The 13,500-nt window shown below is 40.4% G+C and overlaps 1 protein-coding gene across 4 annotated transcripts in view; it reads left to right on the top strand.

Annotated features, from left to right (window-relative positions):
• col11a1a (collagen, type XI, alpha 1a) overlaps window positions 1-13,500 on the top strand; it is an 85,991-nt gene that overhangs the window by 47,169 nt on the left and 25,322 nt on the right. For all 4 annotated transcript variants that reach the window (XM_055037575.1, XM_055037577.1, XM_055037574.1 and 1 more), the window contains 9 exons: window positions 440-484; window positions 601-654; window positions 800-844; window positions 3,639-3,692; window positions 4,083-4,136; window positions 7,568-7,621; window positions 8,096-8,203; window positions 10,230-10,319; window positions 12,175-12,228. In XM_055037575.1, the coding sequence (XP_054893550.1) occupies window positions 440-484; window positions 601-654; window positions 800-844; window positions 3,639-3,692; window positions 4,083-4,136; window positions 7,568-7,621; window positions 8,096-8,203; window positions 10,230-10,319; window positions 12,175-12,228 (558 nt within the window). The remainder of the gene's footprint in view (window positions 1-439; window positions 485-600; window positions 655-799; window positions 845-3,638; window positions 3,693-4,082; window positions 4,137-7,567; window positions 7,622-8,095; window positions 8,204-10,229; window positions 10,320-12,174; window positions 12,229-13,500) is intronic.

Genomic DNA, 13,500 nt, shown 5'->3' with positions numbered 1-13,500 from the left:
GCATTGTGTGTCGTTTTGGCATTGATGTAAAATTGACTTGGCGTGCAAAAACAGGAAAACAAGCAGAATAGAATGATTTTATCTTTTTTTTTCTTTCACCGTCTGTAAACAGCTCCACCCACACACCGCTTCCCTGCAACGTGAGCCACCTTGTTGTTGGCATTTTTAACAGCATACTGATTAAACAAAGAAAAAAAATTCCACTTCTTCCCCCTTTGGCGCAAAAGTTTTTTGAATGCCCTGAAAATGACCGACTTCTGTTTAATGTCTATGTTAAGAAATAAAACCAGGCATTTGCTTTAGACAGTGGTGCAAATCCTCAAGGTTTTCTCTGCAGCATCGTAATGATATTGATCCTTGTCTAGGAAATATCAGGAAAAAGCGTGGAACAAAGACTAACCTTATAAAACTGACCTGTTTTCTTTTGGCTATCCTACAGGGCATTGCTGGGAAATCTGGGCCGAGAGGACAAAGAGGTCCAACGGTATGTCCTCCTCCCTCGATGATTTATTTATTGACCGATTACATACCATCAAACAATCTGAAAACAGCAAAGACATCGTATTAATGAGCAGGTTCTCTCCCTCTTCCTCTCTATAGGGGCCTCGTGGGGCTCGAGGAGCCAGAGGTCCAACAGGCAAACCCGGTCCCAAGGTAAACCTGTCGCAACAAAACGCCACTGTTTCACCGAGTCCAAAGTTCCTGTGAAGTCTTTTATCCTTCAGTTAAAGTCAGTCTGAAATAAGTTCATTCTCTAGCTAAATATTGACCAACAGTGATGCTGTGCTGTGTGTTTCAGGGCACAGCAGGAAACGACGGCCCCCATGGCCCACCTGGTGAGCGAGTAAGTCCTCCACACCTGTGTTTCATGTCTGTGCAATCCACGATGCAAAAACAAATGTAGTATGTCTCAGTGTGCAATAATACACACTTACTACAAAATCAATCAATCAGCCAATTGAAAACTAGGTGAGCAGAGAGCTTCTCCATACGGAGACGCCTGAGCGCAGGTCTGATGCACCATATGCTTCCTGCTACAGGCACGCTTCCCTCTGTTTGTTCTCGTCATTTGGTCTGATGTTAGTGCTAACCGGATGACTTTCGCCAGCACTCAGAATGTGACATTTGCAGGCTGCTGAGCCGGAGCTCCTGGCTGCCATCTGTCTGCCTGCCTTAACATCTCCGTGAAGCTGCCGGTCATGAGGCGCGTCAACATCCATGACTTCTTCCCAGAACTTTCTTAAACCTTTTGAACTTTGTCCAACCCCATTTTGAAGCCCCCTTTTAATTATGCTGAAAAAAGCAAACAGAGTTTTCAAAACTAAAAGGACCATCTTGATATCCACCCAGGGATGGATTGTTTTCTGGTTGAGTGGGGGTGGAGGGGAACTGTATTTTTAAGTTCCAATCAATACTGCTTAAGAGTAAAATGAATTGATTTTCCTGAAAGTTCTTTATTTTAAAACGTTTCATAAAAGTGAATCTGAATATGTTGCGCACCACAGTGAACCGTGTGTAGCACATTTATTTTTTCCCTTTGGTATTTCTCACGGATATTAAAAAGAGCTTTATTAAAAATAATAAAGAATTTGATTAAATCAATTAAATTGATCCCTGAGGTCAGGTCTTTATGTTCTATACTTTCTACATCAATGTTTTTGTTTCCTGACATTTCCTTTAATCCAAATCTCAATAGTTATATTCCCAGTGTTGTAATAAAGTGTATTTCTCCAAGAAATGAAAACACTCCCAGTCTTCAGCCCTGGGTGACCCAACTCAGCAGGAAAGTTAAAGTTGCTGCACAGTAAAAGTCTCCCAGCAGTGGTGCGCTGTATTTAATAACTTTCAGAGAATTTCTCTCTTTTTTTTTCTTTCTTGAATTTCCAGCGTTGTTCTGGCGCACTTTGATTTCGCTCCGTAACAGAGAAACTGTGACATTCCGACGTGAATCCGGAGACAAAAGCCACAGAGGAGCAGCTTTGGCCGATAAATCAGCTTGCAGCGCGTGCTTCATTTGTATCCGCGTTTGCATTTTTTTCTTGGTGGACACGGAGAGAAGGAGTCATTCTTAAAAACTCCAGGATGAATTCAAAGTCACGCAGGCCAGAGGCTAAAATGCTGACGGTCTGCCCAACTTTGTAAAAGCGCCTTAGTTTATAATAGTCAAATTGGTGGCTATTGTTGTTGGTGAGCAGAGTTCAGGATGATCTCCTAGTACTTCGCCTCAAGTCTTGTGATACCTCTTTGTACAGTAAAATGTAATCTTTTATTAACTCTTGTTTAAAGTTTGCTTATAAACCAACAAATCTTCAATATTCAAAACTTAGTTTAAAAAAACCCCAACAAAAACAAACATTTTCTTCTATTAATTTAAAAGAAAGATGTTTTTTTTTTCCCCTGAAGCTTTTTAAAACTTCCCAAAGAGGGCAGCTTGATGTGACACTTCTGGTGATTCCGATTCGCAGATGCTGACAGGCAGTCGTCAACCTTTTCAGCCCTGAGATTCTCTGTGGGCGGAGGGCAAGTCCGAGATTCAGTGATGTGACATTTCACTTGGCTAAGCCGGAAGGTCATAAACCCCTCAGTCCTCACCGTTTACACCCTCTTGACTTGAATCTGGGAGGTTTGCTTCAACGTCTTTTGTATGCACAACCACAGAACAAGTGGATGAAAATGAAGCCCACGGCAAAGACGATATTTAGCCGTGGTATCAGGAGTAATGTTTCCATTTCGCAAAAATCTGCGTCTGTTTTGTTTGACTCGAGCGTTCTGTAAAGTCTCTGTTCTTTTTTGAAATGTCGGATTATTTTTTACATAGAGAAACAAAAATATGTTGCAAATATTGCAGCAATTTATCTTGGATTTTCTTTTAGTATTAGGCTTTCTAGAGATCCAGAAAACGGCTTGCTTGATGTTTTCCGCATTTTGTCACATTACAACTTTAAACTTTCTTTGATCATACTCAACATGGAAAAACTAAGTCATTATCTTACTTACAATTTAAAAATAACTGATTTTATTTAATGGTATCAGGGTAGAGGGGACAATTCACAGTTATGCACTATTCTGGGTTGGTCCATCATGTAAAATATTGTCGAAGTTTGAGGTTACAACATGTCAAGATGTGAAGAAAAGTAACGGATACGCTGCATTTGTGAAACACTGAAGGTTAACATGGAGTCTTTTTGTTATTAGCAAGAATTATGTGGTCTAGGTTGGGGTTATAAAATATATTTTTATGTCAGGGCTTGATGAGAGAGAAAATGAGACAAATTTATTTTTAAAAGCTTTATTACAATCTGGTTTTATATATATTTTTGAGTGTACAAAGCCAGAAAATGTCAGACTACGGTATGCAAGGTAACTTGTAGTTGCTGCTCATATGTCGTATGAAAGAAAGCAGAAGAGAAAATGTATTTTATCACTCAGAAAAACACCAAATGAGATTCCACTATAGCACAGATCAGTGAGAAATTATTTTTGTCAATTAATTGTGCAGATTTTATTTGCTTTACAGAATGTCTGGTTGAATTAGTAATAATCCACTCAGCAGTTTTAAATACCATATTAAATGTTTCAGCATATTAAATACCGTGTAGTTTCTGCAGTTTAATCGGATTTCTGCTTGCTGGTTGCAGGGACCTCAAGGACCTCAGGGGCCAGTGGGCTTCCCTGGACCAAAGGGCCCCCCTGTGAGTAGCACTTCGGTTTCACACGAGGACCTCCGACAGGAACTCTCGATTAGCTTCTCTCCCCGATTTCCAAACACACATTAGGGTTGATTCAGACAGAGAACTACATGGAGAACCTGTGCACTGCAGTATTCATGAATGTTCTCTCACATTTCAGTTCAGACAGCAAACAAGTGGTAATTTATTTTTATTTATTTATTTTCTTTTACAATTATAGAACTTGGGAAAGTCAAGGCATTTTTGTTTTTCTTAATAATAAATATAAACCGCAAACAGATAGTTAAAAGCTATGAGCAAAGAGGCTTTTGTACTACCAGCATTGATTTGTAAATAATCTGATGTTCAATAATGTCGTTATCAGTGTGTGATACTTTTTTTTTTCTCCAACAGGGACCACCTGGAAAGGACGGGCTTCCCGGACACCCTGGACAGCGTGGAGAGACGGTGAGGGCACCAGAATGGGACTCTTTCAATCCCTCAATCCAAAATATGAATAATCTCATTATTGGTGAATAATGCGTTTATTTAGCAAAGATTCACTCTCCTTTTCACACAGCTAAACTGCAGAATAAATCTGGTTCAGTATATGATAGAGCTTATTGTTGAAATATTGGTTTACTATTATTATCATCAAAAGAGGCTCTATAAATGTGGACTCTGCATTTATTGGCACCAGGGTAAAATAAATTATAGAAATGTGTTCTTTATTGCAGCAGCATAAGTTTCTGACAAAATTTGAATTGATGTTGTTTTTGTTTTAAGTTGAAGAAAAAGAATACTGAGAAAATATCAATTTGAATAAAATCGTCATTAATAATTAATATGAAGTAAGTGCAGGTGAAATTTAAATGTAAGAGTTGTATCCTTCTCCTGACTTGTACCTTTGTACCCTACCATTATTTCTGATGTTGTAATCTCTCTGGAAAACTGTGTTTTCCAGAGAGCAAATGTCAGGAATATCACAAAAAAATAAGAAAACTATAACTCATCAAATTCACTATAAATGATGGCAGCTGTGTACGGAAGAAAACTAAATGCTGGAATCGAATCAAAAGGTGATTCAACACAGGAAAGGTGGACACACTTACGAGATGTGACACTTTTTCACAAAGTTTGACATTTTTCTATCCATAAAATGTTTTGCGTTTGACTAAAACAGACTCTGAACATGCGGATCATGGCCTTGTTAGTTTACGTTCAAAAAGGGGCATTTTCACAGCACTGTGAAACATTTGACTTTATGTATTTATTAATCTTGTAGGTCTTAGTAGATTTGCTGTTTGCTGGTTCTGTAAGCTGAAATGCAACAGAGGCACATTTCTCTGAGCCGCTCTTCAAAACGGCAAAGATGAGAGAACATGAAGGTCAACATGAAGGTTTACTGGTGACAAAAAATGTATATATATATGTGTGTGTGTGTGTGTGTGTGTGTGTGTGTGTGTGTGTGTGTGTGTGTGTGTGTGTGTGTGTGTGTGTGTGTGTGTGTGTGTGTGTATGTTGATGCTCCCATCCTTAAGATAAAAGTAACCTGAAAACTGCTGCACTGTTTAACATGGATTCGTTGCAGCTTCCTCCAGCAGTCCCTGTTCACCCCTGATGACTAATATCTTTACTAAATCTCAAGTAAAGCTGCACAGCCACATCAGGAATGTCCCAAGGACTACTGTATAAGAATTACCCCACTGGAAAGAAGGAAGAAAAACTGATTCGATCCCATCTTGCAATTGCTGCATTCCCCCTGCTCTCATCTTCGATCCCCGCACTTAGTATGCGTCAGTGAACCTTTGCTCGACGACTCTCTGAGGACGATAAATTTCACCGCGGGCCTGACGGATCGTCAACCCCGTTATTAGAGCTTCCGCTTCCACCCGTCCCCTTCCCTGTAGATAACGTGGCACGCAACAAGCGAGCTCTTCCCTCCGCCTGCCGCGCCTCGAGCCGTAACGATTCACTCCTAAGCGGCGTTAAGGGCTGCAGATTTACGTCCTGGTGAACAGGCAGCACGAGCATCCAATATGAAAATGGATCACGGCAATAAAGACGCTCGCAGCAAAACAATCCGGATTTCAGGAAGTGCAAATCAAGCGGAGATGCCCATGTCTCCTCTGCGACGCCGTCGGCCTGAAGGTGCTTCATTGAATAATACATCACCCTGAATGACAAAGTATTGTGATCAATAAGCCCGGGGATACACCGCGTGTCAGCTGGGATTGGCTTCCCGAACGCCTGGATCTAAATCTTTCTCTGGTTTTAGGATGATAAGTTTCAAATCAACTTATCCTCTGGAAATTGCTTATGGATTTGAGAACTGAGGGATTGGGCGATCGCATCAAGCTGGAAAAGTCAGGTGAAAGTCAAAATGAAGGAGTCGCCGTGAGCTCAAAGCGGTTAGTGCAGTTAAACGACTTCGCTTTCGCCTCGTCATTCTCAGAGATTCAGAGCAAAGCGGATCTTTAAAGTGTTGACTGGTGGCATCCTGTTTGCTAAGGCCGTGCATGTGAGGACTGCAGTGCTTATCGTCGACAAAAAAACAATTTTCCCAATCGCGGCGTTTTCGTTACAAAAGAAACGCAATTAGAATCACACGTGAAAACGTTTGTCCGCACAATAAGACAATGAAAATCGTGCCAAGCCATCATCCTCTAACTACGTCCTATGGTCGTCTGTTAAATGCATCACATTTAACATTTTTCAAGTAAAAATCTGAAAAGCACAGCACGGGTTTGTGTTCAGCTCCTCTGACGCCATGAAATGAAATCCTCAGGAAGTCACCTAATTAGGAAGTAGAGGGTTTCTTCTTTGTAGAGCACCTGAGATGCGACTCGAGGGACGTAAAGGAGATCAGACCTTTGCTTTGATTCTGGGATCAATTAGGAACGCCAGACTACACGCCGCTCTCGTGGGGCCGCTGCTCCTGAAAACCCTTGGATTTGAAAGGTTTTCTGTAGACGCGCTACATAATCATCACCTGAGCAGAGTTTTTATTGTTCTAGCACTTTCCTTACAGCTTAAAATCTCCCGAGGTTTCAACAAGAGACGTCAGAATACTATGGAAAGAAAGTAAAGCAAGCAAAAGGAGTTCATTTTTGGAAAAATGTACCTCGCAGAAGGTTGTTTAACAAAGTGCATTTTCAAGAGACCCGAGTTAACTGTGTGGTTATGGCATTATAATGTGAACCCGAAAGAGTAAAATTGCCCATTTCTGCCCAATTACTAGGCATGTTGTGCAATTTAGAACCGAACACTAATGCGTTTCGCTACTGAGAGGCACTTTTGTCTTTTTCTATGTCAAGTGTAATTTCCTTCTCTTTTATCACAATTTTACCTTCAGTCTGAACTCCATAAGCTGCCACATTTTTTAATGTCTAGCGTCCAACAACCCGGAGAGAAAAACCCTGAAAAATCTTGAATATTGAACTGATTTCAGAGTTTTTGTCAAAACAGTTAAGATTCTTATGAAGGGGAAGAAAACGAGCATCTCCTCCGTAGAGATCAATATAATGTATCTAACACTGAAACATAAACATGCTCTGTCATCAGTTTTGCTTTTTGTTTTGAACGCATCATATCAAATCCTACACAAGAAAATCTACATTCAGAACACCTGATGTCCGTTTTAACATATTTAATCCTGGTCTAATTCAATGTATTTACTTGATCTAACTCATATGTATTGGCTTTTAGGTCAATACTCTTTTCCAACACGCACAGTGTTAATAACATTTCATCTCTTGTTATTAAATAATAAATGTTTCAAAACGAGTTAGCTGAATTATAAACTGTTCACTGTTGAGTTGTTTTCAAAAATGAAGAAGCTAATATTAAATATATGACAAATATACATTGTATTAAACCAACATCCGTTTTGATTTCAGGGTTTCCAAGGAAAAACTGGCCCCCCGGGACCAGGAGGTGTTGTTGGGCCTCAGGTAAGACAGATTTCCAAGCCATAGATTTATTGTTTGTTATAAATCATTTACAGCCGTTTTATATGACGAACTGTTGTACTCCTAAAGGCGTTTAGCTGTAAAGGAATAAAAGAAGAAAGTGCAGCATTGGCTCAAAGAAAACTTAAATACCGTTGTGATAATTGAAGCATATTTTCTTTCGCGTGACTGAAAGTTTGTCCACAAACGGACAACCATTCATGAATGTTAAAGTGCAATCGATAACTTTACCAAGGAGATATTTTCATTCCTCAAAAAGAAAAGAAATATATTTTTTTTTGCATGAACACCTGAAAATGTCATTCAGAAAAATGCGCAGATGCTCTTCCCCAAATTTTTTTGTGATGCAAAATGCATCATCCATCGGAGCAGGAATCTGATGATGAAAGTCCCGTATCACTGATAGGAATATTGTGTTGATCTAAAGGTAATGATATGAACATGTGATCATCTAAGGGACCCACAGGAGAGACCGGTCCTGTTGGTGAGCGCGGACATCCTGGACCCCCAGGCCCACCTGGAGAGCAGGGTCTTCCGGGTGCTGCTGGCAAGGAGGGAGCCAAGGTATGGTTGTAGCATAAAAATATACATATGCAAACAATAAATAGGAAAGCAATGTAAGGGAGATGCTTAAACATATGGAAACTCATACTAGATGATGCCATAAGGATGTTTCATAGGAGATCGGACAAATAAAACAAAAACTGTTCAGTGTATGACTGAGTTTAGATGTTATGAAGACATCCAAAGAGTTATGACCTCTTGAGGTCATGAACACTCAAGGGACAACTGGATGTTCTGGAGCATTGTCTCTAGAAAAAAGCAAAAATCAAATGCAAGATTCTCACTTTTCCTTTCTGCTTAAGCAGCTCAGATCTTTTCATTCCCTCTCTGTCATTCCCAGTCTGGTGATTTAGAAGAGCCCATTAGCAACGGAGGTCACCTTTTTAGTAGACCTGAGACCAGCCCCTCATTCTCAGGAGCCTCCAGCGTGGCCCCGCCCCTACGCCTCTCTCTGAGCTTCTCTTTTTAGTTTTATTTTCTTCCCATCTCCTCTGAACAGACAGTTTAATCAAGTCTGTCGGCTCAATCCAAACCCCGAGCGGCCCGCTTCTCTCCCACCTCTCTCAGACCCGAGCATCAGTATGCCAGAGTCACTTCGGCGAAGCCTTGGCAGCAGAGACCGAATCGTCTAAAACCTCTCAGGCCCTCTCGTCTGGGCTTCGCAGTGGGCAGATAAAGTCAAAACACACACAGAGAAAACGGCAAGCGGTTGAAGTTTTTTTCCCCACTTCATTCAAACATCATTGCTTTTGAAAAGCAGCAGTTTGTTGGCACTTTTTTTTCCCCCCTCTTTGGAGCAAAATCAAAAAGAGCTATTAAAATAAAATCTTTAAATGAGAACGTTTGAACAGTGGAGACAGAAACGGTTTCCTTCAGGTAACGTATAAATATATTTATACTTTCTTGCGTTAATGAGTTTTCATTTCAGTCCAAATCTTGTTCTCTATGTGTTCATTGAGCCAATGTTCAGACCGTGGCTGTTTGTGTGAAAACACTGATAGATTTGGTGATGTCCCTTCATTGACTGAGCTGCAGCAGCATTGATGAATAGAAAACAATACATGCTTCAGGTAAATGCCACTAATGGGCCATTAGGGTTTGCTTGGTGCTTTTGAGACACATACACTGCTGTTCCAGCAGGAAAGTACAAAGCCATTAGTTGATGCACAGTCAGTATTTAGACATGGAGGACATAAAAAAGAGTCTTTGAGGACTTGATGATTTTTGCGAGTCCTATGTGGGCAGAATTGAGATCAAACGCACCAGGCGCAAAGTAAACAGAGATAATACAGACAGTAATTCACTACCGGAAACAAAAGAGTTACATTCAACCTCCGCAGAGTCACATCGGGTAAATTTGAAAATGCGATGAGGCTCGTTTTTAGATTAAAATGAGCTTTTGAAAATGACCAGATGAAATTATGCTGTTACTTTTATGAACACCAAATGCAAACCTTCTGGTTGGGGAGCTTTCCATCGGATACTTTATAATGGTAATAAATGTAGCTCATTTAATCTTTTCTGTTGTTTTTCTGATTTTGTTGCGAATGAAAGCGCTATGTTTCATGTGACAACTTCTTTTATTCTCTCCAACTGTAGCTTGTGTGGTTTATCTGAAATAATCGGTAAGAGTGATTCTTCATTCAGCTGAAAACGTCCTTCTGACATTATTTCTTATAGTTAAATGTTCGTTTTGAAGTTTGATTAAGCAACGTAATAAAATTAAAATACAAGAATAATTATGACCTGATATTTAAAAAAAATCAAAGCAAATTATTCCCATTGTTGAACCTGCCAACATGTATTTAGTGTAATTTGCTTTGTGAATCTAGTTGTCATACATATGCAATAAACATTTAAACTTTGATATTAATAATATATGATTCCTTTTCTCTTGTTAAGACATTATAAAATACAATTTGTTCATCCGGTTATTTTTTAAATATTTCAGGTTATTTTCTGACACTTTGTGAACAATAATAATAATCATAACAAAAACAACAAAATACAATTTCTGTGTATGCAGGGTGATCCTGGACCGCAAGGCTCCCCTGGTAAAGACGGTCCGCCGGGCCTTCGTGGCTTCCCCGGAGAGAGAGGTCTACCCGGTGCCACGGTAAGAACTCACCCGCAGATATCCGTCACAGTTTTTCTCCACATGCGCTTGCTGGTAGAAAGCGACAGACCACAGCTACATAACAAATGAACCCGCACCTATCTGGAGCTGTTCACTTCATTAGAGGCAGCAGCCCTGGAATGCACTTGCAGCAATCAATCTGGTGGGAGGAAATCCGAAGTGACACCTTACAAATGAACAGGCACTGCTCCCGCACTGCTCCACCACCACAGAATCCATGGCTTGGACCGCTGCAGTAGATAATGGGCCTCCTTTTATATATTTTTTTTTTATTATTTTTTTTTTTTAGAGAATTTGGGATTTGTTAGGGACTTATTGAAAGTCTTGTCCCCAGTTTAACTCAAGGACGTCTATTGTTTCATCATTTGTCAGTGCCAGCGCTTTTGGAAGGCGCGGCATTTTGTTGCCGCATGCATTATTTAGCAAATAAATTATTAAGTCAAAAATGTTGGCAATTAGACTGGAGCGGCTCGGGACGGATACACAGCCGGGGAAACAAAGTGTTTCCTCAAGGTCAGCCGAACTCAGCAGGACATGCGGCCCGCCTGATTGTTCCCTGCCGCCGTAATTTAGCCCAGCATGCAGCCACAGGCTGCAGAAACTCATTACCCATACTGCCTTGTGCTGCTCTGGAGCTCACTGGGGAGTTGCACACGCATACAAACACTCGTGCATGCATGCAAGCCCATGTTGGACGCTGATGGATATGTAATAAAGCATTCTCCATGCAATGTTTGTTTGTTTTTTTTTTTTGCCACACAGCCACAGAGGCAGGAATGTGGATTTGAATTGTTTACACGCTCTCGCATACAGTGCGGCTGTTAAACATTCGGATGACTTCTGAATTTTTGCCACCAATTGCTACAAATTCTGCATCCAGAGAGCAGAGGCGGGAAGAGTACCCAAAAAATTGTACTCAAGTGAGAGCAGCAGGACTTCGACATATTTTTTACTCAATTAAAAAGTTGAAATTGCTCATGCAACAGTAAAAAGGGTATTTGGTACAAAAGCTAATCGAGTACTGAGTCAGTGATCACATTGTCAATCGTTTAATGTTTTAAAATGACATCATCAGATGGACCAAAATGTAATAAATCACTGCTATTCCCCATTTCCATTGCCACCCTGGGCAACCGCCCATTTAGCCGTTTCCCAGCTTCGTGATATTTTGAAGAAAGTAATGAGAAAGAGCCCCAATAATTGCCCCATGTAACATTCCTCCATCTTTGTTTTAGGAGGAGGAAGTCCCCTCTCCCTATTTTTAAGTTTTCAATCAATTAATCAAATTTTGTTTGTGTAGCACTTTTTAGCAGCAGTGCTTTACGCTGCTGCTGAAATGTGTTACACAAACACAAAGTCATGCAAAAACATGACTTTTTTCATTAATACATGTTAAAAAAAAACTGACCCAAACCATATTTGTTAAAGCTGAAGTAATTTTTCTGATTTTTAGTCGGATTCACTTAAGTGTTAATACACCAACCTATTTCAAACGTGCTCTTTATACGAAGCTCTTCAAGCCAACTGATGATGATTTGCAACCTCCTTACTACTTTTTTTGGACTTTCTATTCCAGCCAGTGTTTCTGCCAGAATGAAAATGTCAAACCTCATTCACGGCGTCGAACGTGGAGGGTGAAAAGCTCTGAATTTTCTTCACTGCTCATTTCTTGCCGTTTTGGGATTAAATGACAAACCGGCAGCCAGAGGCAGACAGTTGGAGTTCGACTGGCATTTAATGAAACCTGTGTTGAGATCCAGCATGGAGATTGTAGCGTTATTACTGGCAGATGTGGAGATTGTGATGGTCAGTATTGTTTCTCTCTTCATTTCAGGGCCCATCTGGTCTGAAGGGTGGAGAGGGACCCCAGGGTCCACCGGGTCCTGTTGTAAGTACTCTGGTTTTTACTCCCTGAATTAACTCATTAACCCGCGTTAAAAGCTCCACTAAGGTTTACAAGTAAAGGTTGCTTAGAAGTGGAAGCCCAGTAGCAAAAACATCGGAGTCGGGGATGTGCAGTCGTGCCACAGTGGCTGCTTTGGCAGGTTCTTCTTTAGGGCACAGAAGTTCGACAACAAAGGTTTTAACTTCCTCCTTCTCTCTCTTCTTTTTGCTGCTGTTCTGCCTCCGTGACGCCTCCTTCTCTGCTAATCTGAGGTTTGTTTGAGGTATTATTTGAGCTTTGGCAATGTTAATCAGTTGCTCGCGGTTGTATACCGCCTCGTTGATATGGCTGCGTGTCATAATAGATGTCCATAAGTAAAAAATTGTGACAGCAATAATAATTGTCCATAAAAGAAAAGCAGTGCCTCTGTAATAAAGTAACAGTTTATTACAAAGTAATAGCTCAGTAAATATTGCGACTAAGTTGTAAAATGGTGAAAAAGTACAAGGGCTACAAATAAATACTCTTGCAAGATACTGGATGTATTTGTCAAAAACAAAGCTCACTGTTTCAGCTAACTACAGCGTTAGAAATCTTAAATTTCAGTCAGTGATTGTATGATAAATATTAGGGGATATCAAATAAACTAAATTAATGCTGTTGTTTGGGGGTCAACCATATAGATGGGATGCAGTCAGACTCACTAATCCACATCTAGTGTGTCTTTCCCTGCACAAGCGGCATTGTGTTCTGTAAAGACTATTTGTTCTCTTGCCTCTTGGCAGACGACGAGAGAAGCAAACAAATGCACTCTCAATAAAACCACACAGCCATGAAGCATCCATATGCTGAGTCAAAATATTGAGTAACCCTGGGAGTTCCTCCTACGCATCCCGGATCAATCCCAGAGGTTTCAGCTGGGGAACGTATACACACTCCTTTCTCTTCTCCTTTTCAGAGGACCATACTTATTATTTAAGTAGTGCTTTTGATAACTTCAAGCTCTTCTTCCAGTTCACATTCGACAGCACTTTGTAAAAAGACAAAGCGAACTGAGATAATGGCACAGCGAAGCTGCGACTGCACAGAAACCCTGTTGCTTTCTCCCTTGAAGTAAAATTGCTCAAGTTATTGAAAGGTTAACATACATGTCCACATTGAATTCAAACAGCCTGATTGGGCTTTTAATAAATCCACCATACATACAGCAGAGAGAAAACTAAACGGGAATGCATGACATAAAGCTGTACCGATCTATTTATTCTAGTCTAAGTA

The sequence above is a fragment of the Poeciliopsis prolifica genome, unplaced genomic scaffold (genome assembly GCF_027474105.1).
Source record: "Poeciliopsis prolifica strain line A6 unplaced genomic scaffold, Auburn_PproV2 SCAFFOLD012, whole genome shotgun sequence".
In the NCBI taxonomy this organism is placed as follows: Eukaryota; Metazoa; Chordata; class Actinopteri; order Cyprinodontiformes; family Poeciliidae; genus Poeciliopsis; species Poeciliopsis prolifica.
This window is presented reverse-complemented; position numbering and strand designations above follow the sequence as displayed.